General features: G+C 45.3%; 2 protein-coding genes across 4 annotated transcripts in view; one reads left to right on the plus strand and one right to left on the minus strand.

Moving 5' to 3' along the window:
• The first annotated feature begins 351 nt into the window (after positions 1-351).
• On the plus strand, positions 352-8,274 carry atpaf1 (ATP synthase mitochondrial F1 complex assembly factor 1). Its single transcript, XM_061737278.1, has 9 exons — positions 352-566; positions 1,271-1,379; positions 2,951-3,013; positions 3,124-3,186; positions 4,177-4,227; positions 5,733-5,780; positions 5,879-5,974; positions 6,188-6,295; positions 7,580-8,274. Exons 1-9 carry the CDS (start codon positions 352-354, stop codon positions 7,751-7,753), a joined length of 927 nt encoding a protein of 308 aa, XP_061593262.1. The 3' UTR covers positions 7,754-8,274.
• A 1,905-nt stretch (positions 8,275-10,179) lies between these two features.
• The window catches only part of rhpn1 (rhophilin, Rho GTPase binding protein 1), a 38,467-nt gene continuing 26,579 nt past the window's right edge, over positions 10,180-22,067 (minus strand). Inside the window, exons 8-16 of one of the 3 annotated variants that reach the window (XM_061738844.1) lie at positions 19,249-19,415; positions 18,983-19,170; positions 17,824-17,980; positions 16,240-16,365; positions 15,965-16,159; positions 15,809-15,885; positions 14,721-14,867; positions 14,458-14,610; positions 10,180-13,379 (exon numbers count right to left, since the gene is read on the minus strand). In XM_061738844.1, the coding sequence (XP_061594828.1) occupies positions 13,179-13,379; positions 14,458-14,610; positions 14,721-14,867; positions 15,809-15,885; positions 15,965-16,159; positions 16,240-16,365; positions 17,824-17,980; positions 18,983-19,170; positions 19,249-19,415 (1,411 nt within the window). In that variant the 3' untranslated portion in view covers positions 10,180-13,178. Of the gene's footprint in view, positions 13,380-14,457; positions 14,611-14,720; positions 14,868-15,808; positions 15,889-15,964; positions 16,160-16,239; positions 16,366-17,823; positions 17,981-18,982; positions 19,171-19,248; positions 19,416-22,067 lie in introns of all 3 variants that reach the window. The other 2 variants (XM_061738846.1, XM_061738843.1) reach the window with 2 other exon arrangements.

The following is a 22,067-nucleotide window of genomic DNA, read 5'->3' on the forward strand; positions in this document are numbered from 1 at the left end:
GAAACCAGTACTTTTATACTTTTACTTGAGTAAAACACTTGAGCTGATACTTCAACTTCTACAGGAGTATTTTTAAACTCTACTATCTATACTTCTACCTGAGTAATGAATGTGAATACTTTTGACACCTCTGCCTAAATGCATCGAGTTACTCCCATGTAATTGCCCAATAAGCTATTTGTGTTGACAAGCGATTGAAAAAGTACACATATGGAAATGGCCGGTGGGTGTATGTTTTTTAAATATAGAATAAACACTAAATAATTCCACCTCTTTGATTAATTTGCCGTTACCTGTCATGTAGCGGAACCAATGTGCGAGCAGCCTCCGTTCCTGGCCGGAGCCTTATAGATGTGCGACGGCAGGGACGTGCAGATGGCGGCCGCCATACTCCAGATGTCCTGCTTGTACCGGGGCATGTTAGCGGTCAGAGCCCCCGGCATCAGGGCGATGATCCCCGGCCTGGTCCCGGGACGGTTCCGGGCCTTCTCGGTGCGGAAGGAACCCGAGCTGGAGGAGAACCCGTTCTTCGGGAAATACCAGGACAAGATCCAGAAGCTGCGCAGGTCAGGCTGCGCGCCGGACTCCCTCACAACTTCTGTTAATTTAAGACGCTTTTCACTCTGGACGCTTTCAGCTTCACTTTGTGGTCAAGAGGAACACGGGGTCCAAAGTAGGAGTACACAATGATAAATTCGGCTTAGGTGTCAACAAGATGGCATGTTGTTATATCTTATTTAAGAGTATTAGCTGAAAATAAAAATAAAAATATATTAATCATGACACCTGTTGTGTTGACATGTCAACATGTCAGTTTCAGATAAATACTTCTAAAAAAACACGAACTTTTAGCCGAAGGTATTTCAAGACTTCAGGGGTTGACATATTGTGTAATTGACGAAAAATATTATATAAGTTTTTTTTTTTTTCAATAATTAAAAAAAAAATACAGCACCCAAAGACGGATTAAATGAATTTAAGTCGATCAAATGCCAAAGTACTGACAAAAACAAGAGTTCATAGCGGCTTGCAATGATTCATTTATGCGCTTGTCAATGCAAAATGCATTAAAACAAACATAAGAATGATGCAATAAGTTATTGAAAAGTCAGTTATTTTTAATTAATTAAGTAATTTAAATTACATTTAGGTTCCTCGGTCAGATTAATGGAGCACATATTTTATAACGATATCAACGGGAAGCTGCAACCAATTTGTTAGGGGGTTTTAATTATAATTTATGTTTTTCTTTTCTGCTTTGTTTTTTTAGTGCCAAACCGCAGGAGTACGAGGACCGACTGGGGAAAAGGACCGAAGCCAAGAAAGAGGTCCTGGGACACTCGAAGCAGGCCGAGTTCGTCCGGCTCATGGAGCAGGAGGTGGAGTATCAGCTGGGATCTAATGGCACTTTGACACTAGAACCTACTCGGCTCTACTCATCTCAGCTCGGCCTGGTTTCTTTTCCACTACAATTCAGCACCTGGAGCAGAAGTTGGAGGTTGGAGCGAAGCTGCTGTGACGTATTTGATTGTGTGAACTAGGGCTGTTCGATTAATCGATTTTAAATCGTAATCGCGATTATGTAATTAGAACGATATTAAAACGTGAAACTCGTAAAATCGATTTTTCACTTTTTTTTTTTTTTTTTTTTTTTTTTAATGACCTTGTCTGCACACATATTAATGATTGATACCATATTAATGATTGATGGAAATACCTCTCAATACCTGCGACAAGTGCCCCATCGGAGAGGTTCTTTAGTGTAGGAGGGGGCGTTGGAACATGCCACCGGGCATCCCTCAAGCCAGATGCGGTAGACCGGCTCGTGTTCCTTGCAAAAAACTTGCAAATGTGAATATCAAATGTAATGACTGACATTACACACCTCTACCTCCTTCATGGGTTGCATTATTATTTAGCATGCAAAGACCCAGTTTAGTTTAATTAGAAAATGTCTTGTTTTATTTAATTGGAAATATAACTTACTGTATGTTTGCAAGTGCTGATTTGCTGATTTTTTTTTTTTTTTTCAGAGATAAAACTTTATATTTTATTATATTTTTTAAAACTTTTTTTCAACTTATTTTACAGAGTTTTGCACTTTATTCATTCATTTTTGGTTTAATAAGAGCAAAGTTTGCACTTAAAGCCCAATGGGGCAAATGTTCAATAAAAAAACAGCATATTTGAAATCATTTCTTTGCCTTTTGTCAATTCACAAAATAATCGTAATCGAAAATCGGATTTTGAGAGAAAAAAATTGAGATTTTATTTTTGGGCAAAATCGAACAGCCCTAGTGTGAACTAAACGAAGAAGACAACAACACTAAAGATGTAGAACCTGGAGGGGATGATAGATGTGCTGCTGGGTCTGTGACTTGTGTTCGATATCAAGTTAAAAAATGAGAGTGAGAGAAGCTTCAAGAGTCGACGCTTTTTAATTTTTTTAGTTTGTCTCTGCGCTGAAAAGTCCGTTGAGAGTAGCTATGAAGTGACAGAGCTCCTGATAGATCTGGTCGTTCCTTATCTCCGTCTAGATCCCTTTTTAATTCTCTCCTCAGCCACCAGGTTTATGAACATCTGCACCTCAGAGTTGGATCACCAAACAGACTTCTGCTGCCGTTGCTGGTCGAATAAAATGAACAAGAAGCTCCGTCCTCTTTCTCTGATTTCACATCGTGACTCAGACGTCTGACTCCAACCCCCCGACCAATCGGTGGCCTGTAGTGTGATGACGTCAGATACAGCCGACTCAACCCGCTTCTACTCGGCACGTTAGACCCCTAGTGGGAAAGAACCAAACCGAGTGGAGGCGAGCCGGGTTGAGTTGGTACTAGTGGAAAAGTGCCATAAGAGAGATTCTTCTTTTATCGTTTACGTTCTCAAACACGAGCAATAACCCGAGTTGTAACCTGAACCTGAACCCAACTCTCTTGTGGGGTCTTTGCAGCTGGAGCAGAAGGAGCGTCTGGCTGCTGGCGATGGAGCATCAGGAGGTTTCACGAAGGGCAAGGTGAGCAGGACCCGAGCTGCACGGCTGCATCAGGTTCTGAAGGTGTTCTGTTTCCTTTTTCACGGGTCGATGTTGACGACTCTAACGGATTGAAATGTGCTGTTCTGCAGACGTTGGGCTCCATCATCAATCTGGAGCTGATCAAGGACCGGACCGGCGAGGAGGTGGCAGAGGTGAGTCTGAGCTGCTGCGGTTCCCATGAGAATAGCGGCGGGCCGCCTGCAGCGGGTCTGGGTAAGAGGGTAAACGGACCGGAACCGGGTTGCAGGAGACACGCGTTCATCCGGGTCGGAGCCACAGACCATCAGATCTAGGGCTGGGGATCGATTCAAATATCAAGAATCAATTCGATTCTGATTCTTAAGATTCAGAATCGATTATCAAGATTTGATTCGATCCGATATTGATTTGGGTTAATGTTATTAAAACTGTTGAGCTGTTGCATGAATTATATGACTGTCTAGTTCTGCAATATATTAATACTAGTATTATATTGAGATTCAACAGCAAGTATTAACAGCTAATGATGCTGTAAGGACCAATCAGCTCCCAGAATGCTGATAGAACTGCTTTCAGAAACATCGTGGAGCAGAATTACCAAACAGATCCAGGGAGAAACAGAGACGGATGAAATCACTTTTATTTTTTCCCCATTTATGAGTATTTGGTTTTTAACATTTTATGCAAATGTAACCCCAAGACAGTATATAAAGCAAAGAAATATAGACAATTTATGCAATTATAACTGAAAACTTTAATGTTTTCATACCTTTAAACATATTTAAAGGCAAAAACATGGCACCAGTTATTCTCGTGCCCAACAAAATATTCCTTTTTTTGGGCATAAACAAAAAAATACCAAAAGTTGTAATGTAATGATGAAAAAAAAAAAAAAATATATATATATATAAATTTTTTTTTAAATCGATCTTTAGACATATGAATCGATTTTTAGGAATTAATATGAGAATCGATTTAAAATCGGAGAATCATCTTTTCAACACAGGCCTAATCAGATCCTCAGAACCCCAGATCCTCTTTCCCTCAGGTCTTGAGATGAAGCTGAGACATCTGTGTTTTTCATTACTACAAACATTTCATCAACTCTGTGAACTCTAAACTGAACTCATGTTAAACATCTCGTTTTCATATTTTTTTTTCAGATTTGGATGAAATATTATGCGACTAAGGACACGATCAGCGCCGTCATCCCGGTGAGTTGCATCCGCTTACCTCAGCATGACGTTTCTTTTGTAACTCCGGCTCCGTGGTTTAAAGCTGCTGCTCCCTGGTTGGTTATGAAACGGTGAAAGGATCAAACGAGAGCAGAGGTTTTTACAGAGATGTTGAAAACATTGTGGGATTAAAGGTCAGGGGGCAGATTTAGGAGTCCGGCGTGATGCCTGCTCGTAACACACCTCACCTTCCCTCCGACCTGTTCGTGCACTCCTTCCTCCTCCTCTCATCAGCGGTGGGTGGAGCCGGTCAGAGCAGGGTTCTTTGCACCTTTCCATCGACATTGTAGGTCGTAGGTGGTCTCAGGTGTTCAACGATGCAGCTACTGGTCACACGTCAGGCCTCGTCCCTACAGTTCACACCTGCGGTGGCGGTGTTATGATCCGGGCTACTTCAGATGGTCCGGCCCAGTTTCAGCAGACTTGGGATCATCTGACTCGTACTGTGGGAGTTTTTCTGGGAGACATTATTTCAGGCTTGTGCATTTAAATTCAATTTAAATTCAAAAATGTTTAACGCCCGAAGGGACATTAATTACTGCAGTGGTCATGATTTACGTCTCTTTAGACTTTAGACCAGTGTCTCCCAACCTGGGGTCCGGGCCCCCCCTGGGGGGGCGCCAGAGATCTATTGGGGGGGCGCGAAACTGTGTCTGCTTTGAAATTATGCAGTTGTAAAAATTATATTTGCGCATGTTAAATAAATAAAAAATAATACACCTACTGTAATGTAATACAGTAATCCAAGTCTGTATAAACCCACGTAGTATTTTAAAATGACCAAAATATATTTAGCAAGTTATTTAGCAGGAAAAAAATGTAATAACTTATTATTATATCATTATTCAACATTTAATCATACTACTACTCCGACAGGTTGTTAAAGGAAAAATGTTAAAAAATGTTTGCGCTCATATTAAAAGAGACATTTTTCAGAAATTATTTTATGTCCTTGTAATTATTTTCTGTGCGTATTTTATACATTGGTGACACAAAATGAAGGTGAGAAAAACAAAGTCATCTGTATACAGGGTAAACCAAAGAGAAATGTATCACAAAAACACAATTAATGTTCATTTTTTCAATTAAATATTTGTAACGAATCACTTTACTCTTTTGGTGCTAGTACGTACGGGTCGGGGGGCCGGCTGGTCTTAGACACAAGTAGGGGGGGGAAAAAAGGTTGGGAACCAGTGCTTTAGAGAGTCGTTCTAGAGGTTAATAGCAGCCTGATGTCAGCCATATTTCCCGTAGAGGTCCGATAGGATCCCCCGTAGCGTCTGTGCTACAGCAGATCTGAAGAAACCTCTTACTGAAGAGGATGTAGCAGAACAACCCTGAGCAGAATTGCTCCTAAGAATCTTGGGTGCTTGAGAATACCCAACCCAGCGGTCCAACTCCCCACCATCAGTACCATCAGTACCAGAACATGAACAGATGTGATTGTGAGCCGTGACCTGATGAGCTTCTGCTGTTGTTTCCAGTCCGACATCTACGAGGTGATTTTCAGCAGATCGGAGTCCTGCCCCGTGGTGAGTCGTCTCAGATCAACCGTTACATCACCTCAGATTATCAGTCACGTGATTCTCATCCAATAATGTAACGTTGCCATGGTGATCTTCCTCCACAGTTCCTCTACGCTCTGCCTCAGAGGGAGGGCTACGAGTTCTTCCTGGGCCAGTGGTCCGGGCACGAGCTGCACTTCACCTCCCTCATCAACGTTCAGGTAAACCTGGCGCCGCGTTCACACGCTGCTAACCGGTCAGCTGACGTGATCACGAACCAATCAAGCCCAGACACAGTGGAGTTCCCCAAGGCTCCATCCTGGGGCCACTGTTAATTCACTGAAACTTTAAATTAGTGTCTGTCAGAACCGGCCTGATGATGCGTGCTGCTGCTGGTCATGGCTGCACAGTTTCAAGTGTTTTTCCGTGTGCAGACGATGGGCGAGAACGCTCCCAGTCAGCTGATCCTCTACCACTACCCCGACCTGAAGGACGACAAGGGCGTCGTGCTCATGACGGCTGAGATGGACCCCAAGTTCATCGTAAGTCTGGTGGAAACACAGCTAGACCTGTCCCGGTTCTGGACCTGTCCCAAACTTGTCCCAGACCTGGGGCCTCATTTATAAAAGAGTGTGTAGGATTCATACTAAAAGTGCACGTAAACCCAAAAGCCGAAAATGGCGGGCGCAAAACAAAATCTGGATTTATAAAACCGTGTGCACGCAAACTTGCACGCAATGTTCTCTTTATAAATCAAAGTCCAGCTGGAAGGTTGCGCACGTGAATTCGCCTCATATCCCGCCCTCTACACGCCCACTTTCTACCATGAATGGTCAATGCAAAGTACTTAATGACTGTATTTGCATATAAATGAGCCTGCAGCGTCTTTCTGCTGAGCGTCAGGATGAATGAGACGTGTCGAGCCAGGCAATCACTAAATTTTACGGAAATTGAGATCGAGATGTTGTGGATGAGGTGGAGGCCAGGAAAACCACATTATTTGGTGGTCACAGTAAAAGTATAAATAGTATATAAATAGTATAAAGCGAGTGAGTGGCAGCACGTCGCGGCTGCGCTAAACGCCGTGAGTGCCACGGACAGATGGTGCAGAAAAAAGAAGTGGTGTGATTTGAAGGTGGAGGCCAAGAGGTACGGAGCCCCTAAAGGGACACTGATTTTTTTATATGTATAATGAGTTTTACGTGCGCGCGTGAAACCTTTAAGGCTGATTTATGGTTCTGCGTTACACCAACGCAGAGCCTACGGCGTAGGTGCGCTTTATGCGTGTGTGTAAAACTCATATATATATATATATATATATATATATAGTGCCTTGCGAAACTATTTGGCCCCCTTGAACTTTGTGACCTTTTGCCACATTTCAGGCTTCAAACATAAAGATATAAAACTGTAATTTTTTGTGAAGAATCAACAAGTGGGACACAATCATGAAGTGGAATGAAATTTATTGGATATTTCAAACTTTTTTAACAAATGAAAAACTGAGTTTGGGTGAAGTCTGATATGTGATGACATTAAAAGTATGACATGAATCTGGCTTCATTTCACCACCTCACCGCCTGCGTCGCCAGTTCCCCATATCTTCAAAATGTTTGTGCGCGAGGGTCAGGGTTGGCGTAAAGATACACACTTTTTTTTTTTTAATCCCAACCTTTGTGTAGAAGGTGGCTTGCGCATCTTTCAAGCCCTGTTTTGTGCGCAAGCGAGCTTTATAAATGAGGCCCCTGGTACTGACCTGGACCTGTCCAAAACTTGTCCCAGACCTGGACCACCAAACACTGAAGGGTCTTCTCTTGTCCCCCTAGACCGTCCACCAGGCTCAGTGTTTGGCCAATCAGGTGCAGCTGTTCTACGGGGCCCGGCGGCAGGAGACGTACCGGCTGCTGGAGACGTTCAACCACCAGCCCTCGGAGTTCAAGCACATGTCGGTGATCGCCGAGCTGGAGCAGAGCGGGCTGGGCTCCACGGCCGGTTCCTGAGGCCGTGGGTCTGGTCCCGGACCGGAGCCGGTCTCTCAGAGAGACAGATCTTTTTAAACGAACACTTCATGTGGAAGCAGGTGTTTGTTCTGATATTATCGGGAAAAATGAACTGAAGGAAGCACGAACGGCTTCTCGTGAACTCTTTTTTTTGACCGTTGACCTTTTTTTGTCTGGACACATTAATTGATACCATGCCAGTAAAAACCTAAGGCATATATATGTGCATTATTATTATATTTAATATATATACATATATATATACACATACATACACACCCTGTGAGTTTTTTTTGTTTTTTTTTCTCGTGAACTCTGACCTCCGAGGGCGTAACCAGGAAGTAACCAGGAAGTAACCAGGAAGTAACCAGGAAGTAACCAGGAAGTAACCCGGAGGTTCTGTCAGGAACAAACGTGGATGAATTTCAGACTTTGTTCTCCTTGGAGCTTTTCCCCAAAACCCGTCCGATAATCAATAAATTATCTTTAAACAGCTAAAGATCAATTCATTCTTGAAATGTTCCACTTGTCATTACAAAATTAAGGGTGCCAAGGACTCTCCGGTCGCAACGACTTTCCTCTCCGGTCGTCGTGACGTTCCTCTCCGGTCTCCACGGTATTCCTCTTTCGTCGCCACGACATTCCTCTACAGTGCCCACGACGTCCCTCTCTGGTCGCCAGGAAGTTTCTCTCCTGTCGCCACGGCGTTCCTCTCCGTCCTCCGTTTGTAAGCCGTTTAGTTTCAGCTGCAGGTTATCTGACCCGTCCAGGTCCAGGTGCCGTCTCACGTAATTTGAATTGAGGCATTTAAGTAAGTTTGGATTTTTCTGAGTCGGAAGAAAAAAAATTGAACAAATTAAACAATCATCTTTGATCTGGAAAAGTTTTATTGTCGTTTTAGCAGCTCACCCAATAATGAGGAGCTCATCTCCGTCACACCCGTACCACGGTGAACTAGAACTAGAACTGGGTGATAGACGGTATGGACGGTATATCGTTAACGGTAAGTTCACAAAGAAAGAAAGAGAGAGATTGATGACTTTTTTGTGTTGGTATTTTTTTTATCGTTATCGGGATAAATGCCAGAAATTATCGTGATACATTTTTTTAGTCCATACCACCCATCCCTAGTGCCAGGTTCACATGTCGGGTCGTGAACCTTCCAGCTTCTAGGATCATCCAGACAGTTCTCTCTCCGTCTGAGGGGAACCGCTCGGCCCAGTCCCCGGGCTGCAGGTGGTTCAGGTGGTGGTCCAGGTCAAGAGGACGGTCCCTGGGGCATCCCTTCATGGACCAGAACCTCCGACCGGCTCCAGTCAGAGGTAGGAGGTTTCTGGTTCATCCGTCTGCTGGGGTCCATCACCTGGACCGGTTCCTCCCGGTCGGTGCATCTAGTACAGGGGTCGGCAACCCGCGGCTCTAGAGCCGCATGCTGCTCTTTAGCGCCGCCCTAGTGGCTCCTGGAGCTTTTTCAAAAAATTTTCCCCTTTTTTTCTTCCTTCTTTTTTTTCTTCCTTTTCCCTTTTTCAATCTCGACATTTTGACTTTTTTCTCAAAATTTTGACTTTTTTCTCGAGATTGTACTTCAACATTAATCTTGACATTTCCACTTTTCTCTCGAAATTTCAAAATTTTTCTCGAGATTTTGACTTTTTTCTCAAGAATTTCAACATTTTTCTCGAAGTGCATAATGAAAAAATAAATCTCCCCCAGTTATAACTAATATAGAAACATGCAGCATGTGTTGCCTTCATTCTAAGGCTGATACAAGACTTTTCATTTTTTGCAGCTCCAGACATACCGTATTTGTTTTTTGTGTTTTCGGTCCAGTATGGCTCTTTCAACATTTTGGGTTGCCGACCCCTGGTCTAGAACATGCAGGACTGGGGTTCCTGAGGACCGGGGTTGCAGGAAGCTGATCTAGAGGATTTGCAGATGAGTATGCGGTGACATCTAGTGGTGAGTTGGGGTTACCGTAGTAACGAGAGCTGAACATCACCCTGGAACCTAAAACAGGAGACCTGGATCTGCATCTTTGAGGCTCCTACTCCGTCATCGGGTGATAATAAGGTAAATAAAGTCGAAAAAGAGTTGATTTTAAATGCAACCAAACTAAAGTTAGAGCAGGAGACTCAAGGTCGAGATGGAACGTCACTAAAAGTTATTCCATATTCCCTCAGATTCAGTTTAACCAGATAATTTAACATTTCAGAGTTAATTCAGGTTTATCATTAAAATTGTAACGTCGTCAAACTGAAGTAATTAATGTTTCTTACTTTGATTTAACCCGTATTATTATTTCTGGGTTCTTCTTTGATAAACAAGCTGTAAAACACTTGTGAACGACTGGAACCGGCTCAGTCGGGTCCCACGGCAGCGTTTACTCCCCCGATGACACAAACGCAGCAACACAGGTCAGTTTTCACTTTTATTGTTTTCATACATCACAAATACAGTGCAAAACCCCTAGAAACGGTTGCTAGGGACGGACAGGAATTCAGACAAAAGCAGGATTTTTCCTTATAAACAACATTTGTGCTCAATATTTACTCAGACAGCAGAAAACTGACTTTTTTCTCTCGTCTGACTGGAACGTTTTATTTTGATATCTTCTGGACGACGACAGGACAAAGATTTAAAAAAAAACACACAAGTTCCAGCTGCGTGAAAATCGTACAAAAACCCTCCTGAAAAATCGTACCGACTGAGTCCAACGAGTCGCTGCAACGTCAGAAACTACATCTAACATTTTTTTACAGTGCATCAAAGTAACAAGACAAGAGATCCGACTCCAAGTGCTTTTAACAATCTAGAGAGGATGAAACTACTAACGTGTCTCCATGGTGACGCTAGACGTCGTACTAATATGAACCTCTGGGCCCGGCAGGGTTTTGCTCATGGGCGCGGGCGTCGGTACCGGGGAGGGGACGTGGGTGAGTTTCCACGGCAACCAGAGCCGCTCAAAACCTGAATATCACAAAGAAAACCTTTGACCAGGTGGTTTTTCAGACGTGTCGATGGTCCAGTTTATCCAGATGTGACGTAGCCGGTCCAGCTGAAGTCCTAACATCTGGTTTCCAGCTGTTTTTTGCCTCATTAATAAAAACTCTGCTCAGTCATGACGGCTGCAGAACAGAACAACCCCAAACAGAGACCACTACGTGAACGGGTGTAGACGGCAGACACTGGTACCGCTTTTCCACCAAACTGGTTCGAGAGCTGGTTCTGGTTCACGACTCGTTCAACAGTTAATTAGTCAGTTACGTTGCTGCGTTTGTGTGAAAGTTGCAGCAACAACAAGGTATCTGCTCTAATAGGACTTGGTCCATGTAGCTCCTCCGTGGACACATCTTTAATGGCCCTTTTCCGCTAGTACCTACTCAGCCCGACTCGCCTCGTCCCGGCTCCACCCGCTTTGTCCTCGTTTGTTTTTCCACACCCAGGTGAGAAGTGGGCAGGTTGGGGTGAAGCTGCTGGGACGTACTCGATTGCTCAACCCCTTTGTTTGTGTCTGATGAGAAATCAGCTGGAGCCGCGAGCGGCTGAGAAGAAAACAGAGCGCCTGGTAGATCTGGTTGTTCCTTATTGCCCGTCTAGATCCCTTTTTAATTCTCTCCTCAGCACCAGGTTTATGAACATCTGCACCTCAGAGTTGAATCATGAAACAGACGTTTGCGCTGTATAATAAAATCGAGTCGTTCTCGCGCTGACTCCCGCTTCCTGATTCAAACGTCTGACGGCCCCCCGACCAATCGGTGGCGTGGAGGGTGATGACGTCAGATCCAGGTTAGAACCTCGACAAAATAGGTACAGAAAAGTATCTACTTGGCACGGCTCCACCCGTCTCGGCCCGTATTGGAAAAGTGCAAGACGGGGGCGAGTAGAAGCGCGCAGAGTAGGTACTAGTGGAAAAGGGCCATAAAAGACAGGTTGTCTCCTCCTCCTCCCATGATGCTTTGCTGCATCCAGATTAATTCTGATTTGAAAATGTCTCCGTCTCCCAGTCTTGCTATTGCCGTTGGTCTTAATAATTCCGCCCTCTCTGCTTACGTAAGCGGTTCTTTCCTCTAGTCCAGCAAAGAGTTGGCGCTACCTTGGAACCGGAGCCAGTTCTTTGTCAGTGGAAACTCAGCACTGGCCCAGAAACAGAACCAGCCCTGGAACCAGTTTGGTGGAAAAGGGTTATGAGGGGTCAGAGGGGGGTCTGCAGGTCGGTGGATAATTCTAATGGCACTTTTCCACTAGTACCTACTCAGCCCGACTCGGCTCGCCTTGGTTCTTTTCCACTAGGGGTCTAACGTGCCGAGTAGATACTTTTTCTGTAACTATTCCGCCGAGGTTTTAAGCGGACTGTGATGTCATCACACTACAGGCCACCGTATGTAGTGTGGAAGTGGCTGTCAGACGTCTGAGTCAGGATGTGACATCAGTGAAAGAGCGACTCTGACAGAGCTTCTTCTTCATTTCGACCAGCAGAAGTCTGTTTGGTGATCCAACTCTGAGGTGCAGATGTTCATAAACCTGGTGCTGAGGAGAGAATTAAAAAGGGATCTAGACGATAAGGAACGACAAGATCTACCAGGAGCTCTGTCACTTCATAGCTGCTCAGATACCAACGGACTTTTCAGCAGCAGAGACAAACTAAAAAAAAACTCAAAAGCGTTGCCACTTGAAGTTTCACTCACTCCCATTTTATAACTTGATATCAAACACAAGCCACAGACCCAGCAGCACATCTATCATCTCCAGGTTCTACATCTTTAGTGTTGTTGTCTTCTACGTTTAGATCACACAATCAAATACGTCACAGCAGCTTCTCCAACCTCCTACTTCTGCTCCAGGTGCTGGATTGTAGAGGAAAAGAAACCAGGCCGAGTTGAGATGAGTAGGTACTAGTATAAAAGCGCCATAACAGAACTAGAGACAAATCAAGTCTTAATAACATTTATCACTGGTTTTCTGTAACTTCCTCCGACAAACTGGACCGGTGCCGTCGCCGTCGAGCAGGTTCTACCGAGCTACGGCTGAAAATACAAAAACGAGTTCAGGCGAGACGGCTGGGATGAGAACCAGCATCTTCACATCTGTCGGTCGCCATGGCAACGCTGTAACTGCAGTCACGTGGGTGTGTTTTCAGGCCCGTTTCAGCTCAAACTGAACAGAACCTCCTCCAGAACCGGGTAAAGGACAGCTGCCGTCGCGACGTCGTAAACTCTGACTTGGGGTTGACGGTACCGGGGGAACCGGATCAGTCTCGTGATGTCACTTCCTCTCCCTCCACTCTTGCTCCTGCAGTCCGGGTGCTTTTATTTTGTAGGAGCAGTTTATAAACTGCACATAAAGGCACATTAAAGTCCGTTGTTAACATGAGCTGCGTGTGAGATGATCCCACAGGCCCGTCTGGACCTCAGAACCTCAGTATTCATCAGTACATGGCCTCCGGGTCTCTGATGGTTCCGAAGGACAGGCTGAAGGTGCTGCCCAGCTTCCTGCCAGTACCGTCTCGTTTCTTCTTCCTGTTCCAGTTCAGCAGGGAGGCGGAGCTCTGGCCTTTGGCTCCGCCCAGCAGGCGGTGCCGAGTGTTCTCCTTGTCGCTGCAGTGAGAGAGAGTGACGGTCCTCCGGTCCTGCACACACACACATATATTAATATGCAACACACACACACACACACACATTAATGTGCAGCTCACACACTCACTCACGCACTCTTTCACACTCTCTCTTTCAAACACTCTTCATTCATTCTCTCTCATACAATCTCTCTCTCTCACTGTTTTATACACTCTTTCACACTCTCAAACTCTCTCTCTCTCTTTCACACACTTTGGGCCAATCCCAATACACCCCCTACTTTCTACCACTAGCCCTCCCTCACTACCACTACCCTTAAAAAAGAAGCCACAGATTTTAGGGCACTTGTAATCTTCCCAGGGGCCTGTCCCAATACTCCCACTACTCCTACTTTTCAGCACCACCACTAAATTTTGCTGCTATGTCACTGCGTGGTTTACGTTCGGGTACGTAAGCGACTGCGTTAAGTTTGCACAAACGTCACACCATATCAGGAAGCTGAGAGATAAAAGCTGTTTTAATTTCTGCTGTAGCGCTGTTAATATGCCACTTTATTAAGTTTTAATATTTTTTCAGGTAAAGTAACCGTTAAGATCCCCAACCTGGGCTCAGTTTATCCAAATAACACCTGTTAAGAAATTTGATCTGATGTTTTCGGGATGACAACAGCCTGCTGGCTCGGGAACTGATTTATGGTTCTGCGTTAAAACGACACAGAGCCTACGGCGTAGGGTAGGTAACCTACGCCGTAGGCTCTGTGTTGGTGAAACGCGGAACCATAAATCAGCCTTTATTCTGGCGAGGTTTGAAAAAGACTTCGCAACAACGGGAAAACGAGTTATATACATTCACTGAGTGAATATTATGAAAGTAAAATATATATTTCTCGCTAGAAATGTATTTTGTATTCAGGCCCTCAGTCAACTAGGGTGCATCGGAAAACCCTCGCTCTGTAGGGCCAGATTCATAAGCACTACCCCTAGATGCAAAGAGGAATTGGGACACCACTACCCTCATGGGAACGCGCAAAATTTAGGGGTAGGGCTGAAAAGTAGGGGGAGTATTGGGACAGCGCCACGCACTCTCTCACACTTCAACTCTCACACACAAACACCCCCCCCCCCCCCTCACCTGGGTGTCGTGGGAGTGCAGCGTCACCACGCTGATCTCCACCCCCCGGTCGCTGCAGGTCTTCAGCATGTGGACCACGTCCCCGTGTTTGGACCACTTGCAGTCCAGCTGGTCCACGGCCACGATGTAGTCGCCCTCGCGGAGCCCCGCCTCCTGGGACACGGGGGTGGGGGGGCATCGTTAATCACCACAGACCCCCCTCCGTCACAGACCCCCCCCCCCCCCCCACCTCCACCTCCACCTCCACCTCCCACCCCTCTCACCTCGGCACAGCCCCCCGGCACCACTCCGGCCACCAGGACGGGGGAGTCTCCTCGCAGCGTCAGGCCCAGTCCTCCGTCTCTCTTCTGGAGGCAGACGACCCGGACCGGCCCCCAGCGGGCCCGGGCACAGAACACCGACAGCGGGCCCTGCAGCACACGCAGCACACGCAGCACGCCGTTAACACCAGACTTGGTTAGACGGGTAGACAATCAGAGGAGGGGACCTGGTCCTGGTCCTGGTTTGTCACTAACCAGTGAGCTACACGGCAGATATGTCGTACTCTGCAGCTTCACTGTTCACCCTTTCTCTTTCTTAGTCACATGACTGAGCGTGACCATCGTACTTCTTAGATTAGATTAGATTATCCTTTATTTCTCCCTCAATGGGGAAACACGTTGTTCAGCAGCAGTACACTTAACACACACATGCCGGGGGAAGGGTAAAAAAGTAATAAAAAGTAAAAATATATAATTACGAAATACAGACAATTCTTGGTTTTGTTTCAGTTCCTCGAGTGGCCACTAATCCAGACGTCAGCATAAAACACATTTACGTTCTGGTCTCAACCAAGGGCTAAATGTTTCCGTCCCACGCCGGGATAGGTTATATAAAGCATTAAAGTTAGTTCTAATACGATTGATTGACAGTCGGATCAGGCAATGCCGAGCCGTTATCACTTCCTCATCGGTGGTCGGCTGTATCAGCCAGCGTCGGATAAATCCTGTATTAATAATGTATTTCTCATGAATAAAACCTACATTGATTGTGTATTCCTCTTCAGCATTGTCATTATTGTCGGAGAAGCAACGATGTTTCCATGACAACAACCAACTGTTACAGTAGGTAGCAAAACTTAGCGGCGGTGTTTTCATGACATTAACAAAATACTAAATTAGTTGAATTCACGTCTTTATGGATAATTTTCACCTCCAGGTAGGGTTGACAATGAGTGCATTGAACAGTGACTTTCTCCTAAAAAAAAGCAGAGGAAAGAGATGTAATAAACCTCTACGGCACCCAGGACCGGCTCTACGTCACATGACGGCTCACCCACGTGCCCCCGGGTTCCCCCCCGCCGGGTTCTTACCAGTCGCTGGAAGATGTCGGTGACCTGGACGGTGGAGAAGTTGGGCTGCGTGACGTCGGGCTTCTGCTGCGTCTGAGCTGCTGACAGATGAAACCAGAGTCATGTACCGGGTCGTTTGGGCCGCTGAGGAGCGGTAAAACCCTCCGGCGCTCTTACACTGAATCTCCGGGGCTTCCGCCGTCTCGTCAAAGTCGTCCTCCCGGTCCAGCACCGAGTACTTGTGCAGGGAGCGCTTGTGTGCCAGAGACAGCACGTCCTGCAGGATGTCCATCTTCCTCAGGATCTTACACAGGCTGTGGACGCGCATGGCCTCCTCGTGCCTGATGACGGCGCGCCGGAGGTGGGCTTTACCTTCACGTAGATGATATTTAAGAGTTATGATCCTGCAACATAACGGACCTCCATGCTGCTGCCGTCCCGCTTCCACTCACCCAGCTTCCGTCTCTTCTCCGGATCCTGCAGGACGCGGCCCAGAGGTTGTCCTGCAGGGACGTTGATGTAGAACTTCAGGAAGGCCTCCTCTGCTTCCTCCTCAGACTCCTCCTCCTCAGGAGACGCTGAAACATCACATGCAGATTCACAGACGGTCAGACGGTGTCTATATACGTCCTCATGAGAGCTCACTGCTCAACTCGATGCTCCGATGCTGCAGAATAACTAAACACTCCTAAAACGCTGACTTCTGGTTGCCTACGCTGCAACTTACCGTGCATTCACACCGAAAGCGCCACAGGTGTCCGGCTGCCATTCATTGTCTATGAAAACTCGCTGCAAGAGGCATTCGAGGTGATGGAGGCAGCAATTTGAAGTTGAGAGAATTTCAACTTTCTGCAAATGAGCAGCTGCGACGCCGAGGCAGCGTCCAATCATAGACCGGGATTCCCAAAGCAAAAGCCTCAATGTATGTTGTACTTTCATGTACAAACTTACACTATTTCACATGCACACATGAGCATAGCTGCACTAAAAAAACATATTTTATCAGGAATTCATCTATTTTATCTAGCAAACCTTTTGCTGATTTGGCTGCTATTTTTACCTGAACTAAATGTTTTACCTGAACTAAATGGTTTTACCTGAATTAAATGTTTTACCTGAACTCTGAACTATATTATTCTGCTACATCGATCCAACACAAAATCATTAAAAACGTGCTTATTAATCACAAAACAGTTTAAACATTATGACTAAGACCGCAACTTGGGCTGCAACTTGTGACGGGTAATCATCTCAATCATCTGCATGATGTGATGCTTTTCTGTCATTTTTAGTTTTGCACAGAATGACCCACTTATCTATAAATATCTGTATATATTTTAAAGGGGACCTATTATGAAAAACTGTTTTTTCTTGCTTTAACATATATAAAGTGGTTTCCCCTCAGCCTGCCAACTCAGAGAAGGAGGAAAGTAACCAGATTCTGCAGTGTCTGTACAGCCGCCCGGATGAGACGTCCAGTCTGATGTGGATCTACGAGACAATAAGATTCTGCTCCCGTCGTTACGTAACCAAAATGCAATTTCCATAGGTCGGCCTCCGATGCTTGAAACCACGCCCACAACTAACTCCGCCGGCCGGAGCTTCTGCCATTTTTTCGTAGCGGTGTATCGCGTCATTCAGGCAGCCAATCAGCACAGAGCCTCATTATCATAGCCCCGCCCACTCAGAATCCTGCATAGATAATGAGGTTAGAGAATGGGAAGATAAAGACATGGTTTAGAGGCTGAATTTCTCGTTTATTTAGCAAAAACAATCAAAAGCTTGTTTTTAAGACATTCGAGGCCTGTTTAAAATAGGTATTAGATGCCATAATAGGTCCCCTTTAAGTTTTTAATCCTAGTTCATCTCCTTTTGTTCATCCCCAACTCTTTAGCTGCTCCAAGGCGAGCGTCAACAGAGTTCCTCCTATCTAACCCCCCCCCCGCCCCCCCCCTTCATCACCAGGTGACCTGATGTTCACCAGTTAAACCTCTACGTCCCCCTGCCCCGGTCCCAGCACATCCGGCTCCACTCACCCGTGTGGTCGCAGAGCGCCACGGCGGCGTAGTAGTGCGAAAGAGCCCGGAAGTGTTCGGACTTGACCTGAACCATCGATGCCCAGGAGAACGGCACGTAGTCTCTCATCAGGGGCTGAGTCATGGTCTGCTGCACCAGCAGGTAGACGTCCGACACCTGCGGACACACACATACACTCTTGGTTGTCAGGGACAACCACACCAGCGACCACGCAGCCAGAGCTTGAGGTCTGGAGGTAGGGCTGGGCGATATATCGAGTATACTCGATGTACTGTATTGCGGCTTCTACTCTGTGCGATGTACAAAATGACTATATCGTGAATATTCGAGTACATTTTCACGCAATTGCTTTTAGCCGCGGGCATTAAATTACAGGCTTTTCTCATTCTCTCGTTTCGTCTCTCCTTCTCAGAGAGATAAAACAAGCGCACCCAGTTACATACGTGAGTCATGTGCTGTCGTACCTGCATCGTCATACGCCCAGCAGTAACGTAGCGGCAGCTGGTGTTGGCGCTGCTGTCCTGGACCACCGGTGAGTTCCACCTAACTTTCCCAAACTTGGCCTATTTGCACCGTGAGCTCAACCGCGCGGTTGTTACGCGCAACGGACTCTTTTCAAAGCAAACAGGGACGGTTTAGTAAAGACGGGAGGGGATGTTTTCTCTCCTCCTGCTCAGAGCAGCTCATCCTGGTAAAACCAGCTCATCCTGGTAAAACTGGGACCAGAACATTACTTAGCAGATGTTCTTCAGACGGGAAGTCAGAGATGCAACGTGCTCTTTCTGTTTTGAAATGACACTTTTTATGTTTGTGCCACTCACTGCTTAGTAACTGTTTAATAAATACAGTTTTGGTAAATTTGACTTAGTTGTGATTTCCCCCTTTTTGCATGAAAGTTTAAAATGAGCATATATTAATGCAGTATGAGCAAGAATGTTTTAATGTAGACATATAGAATCATCATACTGGTGTGATTGTAGCATCAAAGTGTTAATTCAAGGCTAAGGCAAAATATCGAGATATATATCGTGTCATGGCCTAAAAATATCGAGATATTAATAAAAGGCCTTATCGCCCAGCCCTAGATGGAGGTCTGGAGGCTGAAGGAGTGGAGGTGTGGAGGTCTGGAGGAGTGTAAGTGGAGGTGTGGAGACTCACCCGGGCAGCCTCCTGGGCCAGGCCCAGCTGCGACCCGAAGCCCGAGTCCTGCGTGTTCAGCGTGAGCCGCTCGAACACGCACTCCTGCACCTGCGCCACCATGAGCCGGACCAGCATGCCGAGCGACGGGCCGCTCATGTCCAGGCTGGGCGCGTTGGAGAAGTTCTCCTTGAGGTAGTTAAAGGCCCCTGAACGGGAGGAGAGCAGAGCCGTAAACATCGCAGCACTTTACCGACCGGGCGGATGTGACCGGAGCTGCGTCGCACCTGCGGCCCGCTGGAAGGCGTCGATGGCAGCGTCGATGCCAGCGGCGGCGGAGCGGTCCTGCCGCGCCCCCATCTGCGTGTACAGGGCGGCGATGTTGAACAGCACGCTGCCCTTCTCGAAGGCCAGGGCTCGCTGGGAGGACGGCACGCCCGTCAGGGAGTCGTACCTGCAACAAGGTGGAAGGATGGAAACTCAGAGGTTTGATTTCCAGAGAGGAAAAAATGAAAGGATTTTACAAATAAAAACTACAAATCAGCTGATGGTTGGGGTTTAAACGAGGTCATGTGACCTCTTAAAGGCGCTGGTTTGACCTTTAACGTGTCCTGCAGGTTCAACAAGAGTCTCAGCGATTTCTTTAATAACAATAATACATTTTATTTATAGGCGCCTTTCAGGACACTCAAGGTCGCCGTACTAAAGGACAATAAAAACAATCAATAAAAACATGGCAATAAATCAAAAACATAAAGTAAAATACATATATTGTGGAATTCACTCAATAAAACTCAAATCATCACCATCCTTGCCAATATTCAAACTTTCTTATTGTTTCATCTTTGTAGTGTTTATTATTTAATCTGAATTACATTTTCTTTTGTGTTTTGTGTTTTTTTACTCCCCCTTGTGTAGCTTGTTTAGTTTTTTATTCATATATGGAAAGGATTCTATAGAAGCCACCAGGCTTCTTCCTTTCCTTGCATGTTATTTCAATGTTTTTTCATTTAATGTTCAATTTGTCTTATATTGCTAAATGAATAAACTAAAACTAAACTACGTTAACTAAACTAAACATAAAACAACAGTAAAGTGCAATAGTGATGTCATTCCAGTCCCAAGATTATTGAGAGTACGCATGTCTGAAGAGGTGAGTTTTCTTTAATTAAAGAAATCGTACGTCTCCCCACCAGAGACACCCGATGTGTAAATAAACCTCCGTGTCCGGGACGGGGACATGAGTCCACCGTGCAGAGAAAACACGACTCAGCTAAAGCTGCTTTCGTCAACAAAAATTATGACGAAATATCGTCGTCAACGAACTTTTATCACCTGAGGAAAACGAGACGAAACGCAACGAAAATGCTGGTCATGTGACGATCACGATAATTAAATATTAGGGTTGTCCCGATCAGGATTTTTTAGCTCCCGATCCGATCCCGATCACTTGAGTTTGAGTATCTGCCGATCCCGATTTTTCCCGATCCGATCACTTTTTTTGGCTCCCGATACATTTCCGATACTTTTTCCCAATCAGATACATTTTGGCAAAGAATTAAGTAAAAAAGTAAAGTAAAAAAAAGTAAAGTAAATTAAGTAAAAAACTGTATTGTCCATTCTCTCCAACATGGACATATTTTTGTTTTTTCACTGACTGCATCATTGGATCAAAACAAAGCTTATCAGCTCTGGTGCCACAAAATGTAGAAACATGAAATTGTAAACTAAAACAAAAAGTTCAGAATAGTAAAATAACAAAAATAAATCAATTTCACTTCAAAAGGAGGTAGTTTACTTACGAGGTTTAAAAGTTGAATGACATCCAGTCAAACTTACAATCAATAAGAAAATGAAAATACATTTTGGCTTAACCGTAGTGCAGAATTCTCAACAGCATGAAATGAATAGCAGCAGATATTCATTGTGGCTGTTATAGTTTTCTGTCACTGTGTTGTGCTGATGTCACGCAGAGCGTAGGAACCAATTGTGGTTGTTCAGACACGGACCCTTTAGACCGTAACACCAGCCTGCAAAATAGCAGTCCGTCATCTCTGTGTTGTTACCGAGTCAATAAAGTGGACCAAAAGATGATTTACGAGTGACGGATAATCATTTACATAACACTACAGTCACTTTTCTCCGACAGCTTTTCTTTGTTTTTAAAACTTTCAGACCGTTTATCTGAGCGTAGCCTAGCTGCTGTTAGCTCTCTGTTAGCCACGCTTCCTTCCCCACCAGCACAAACGATTCTTCAGCCGCCGGCGCTGCCCAAAATCTTACAATAAACACACATCAACTGTCTGTATTGTTAAATGCAATTATAAAATGATTAAATAATTAATATATGTTAAAACATAGGCACAGAGCAATAAGCAAACAAATAAGACGAACTGGCCTGGAGCTGCTGGAGCCGCTCTGAGCTGCAGCTGGGGCTCAGAGCAGAGCCGCCCGGCTCTTCTGGCCGCTGCGCCGACTCCGCGCTCCCAGCGCTACCGGGTCGCGGAGTCGGAAACCAGGCGGCCGAGCCATAACAGTATGTCCCGATACTTTTTTGGCCGATCCCGATCTTTTGAAAATGACGTGATCGGGCCCGATCGATCGGCCACCCGATCGATCGGGACAACACTATTAAATATATAATGCAATATCGTAGAGGAATAAAAACGAGACTAAAATGTAGATTACAAAATAAAAACTCGTTGACCAAAACGAGACGAAATGTTCTACCAAAGATCCTTAATGTCCATGTTTTCAGTAGTTTCTCTGGTTTAATGTCCATGTTTTCAGTAGTTTCTCTGGTTTAATGTCCATGTTTTCAGTAGTTTCTCTGGTTTAATGTCCATGTTTTCAGTAGTTTCTCTGGTTTAATGTCCATGTTTTCAGTAGTTTCTCTGGTTTAGTTCTGCTGGGTGACGTTAGTCCTCAATCCCAGTCGCTGCAGCAGGAATCAGATCCAGAAGATGCAGCTGCAGAGTTAGAGGCTGATGCCGTTAACGCAGAGCTCTAGGTTCATGTTAATTAAAAACAAAGTTACAGAGAGAAACGCAGGGATCTGCTCTGGGGCTGGAGAAGAAGAAGAAGAACCATCTTTGGATCCACTTTC

The sequence above is a fragment of the Cololabis saira genome, chromosome 13 (genome assembly GCF_033807715.1).
Source record: "Cololabis saira isolate AMF1-May2022 chromosome 13, fColSai1.1, whole genome shotgun sequence".
NCBI classification, from domain to species: Eukaryota; Metazoa; Chordata; class Actinopteri; order Beloniformes; family Belonidae; genus Cololabis; species Cololabis saira.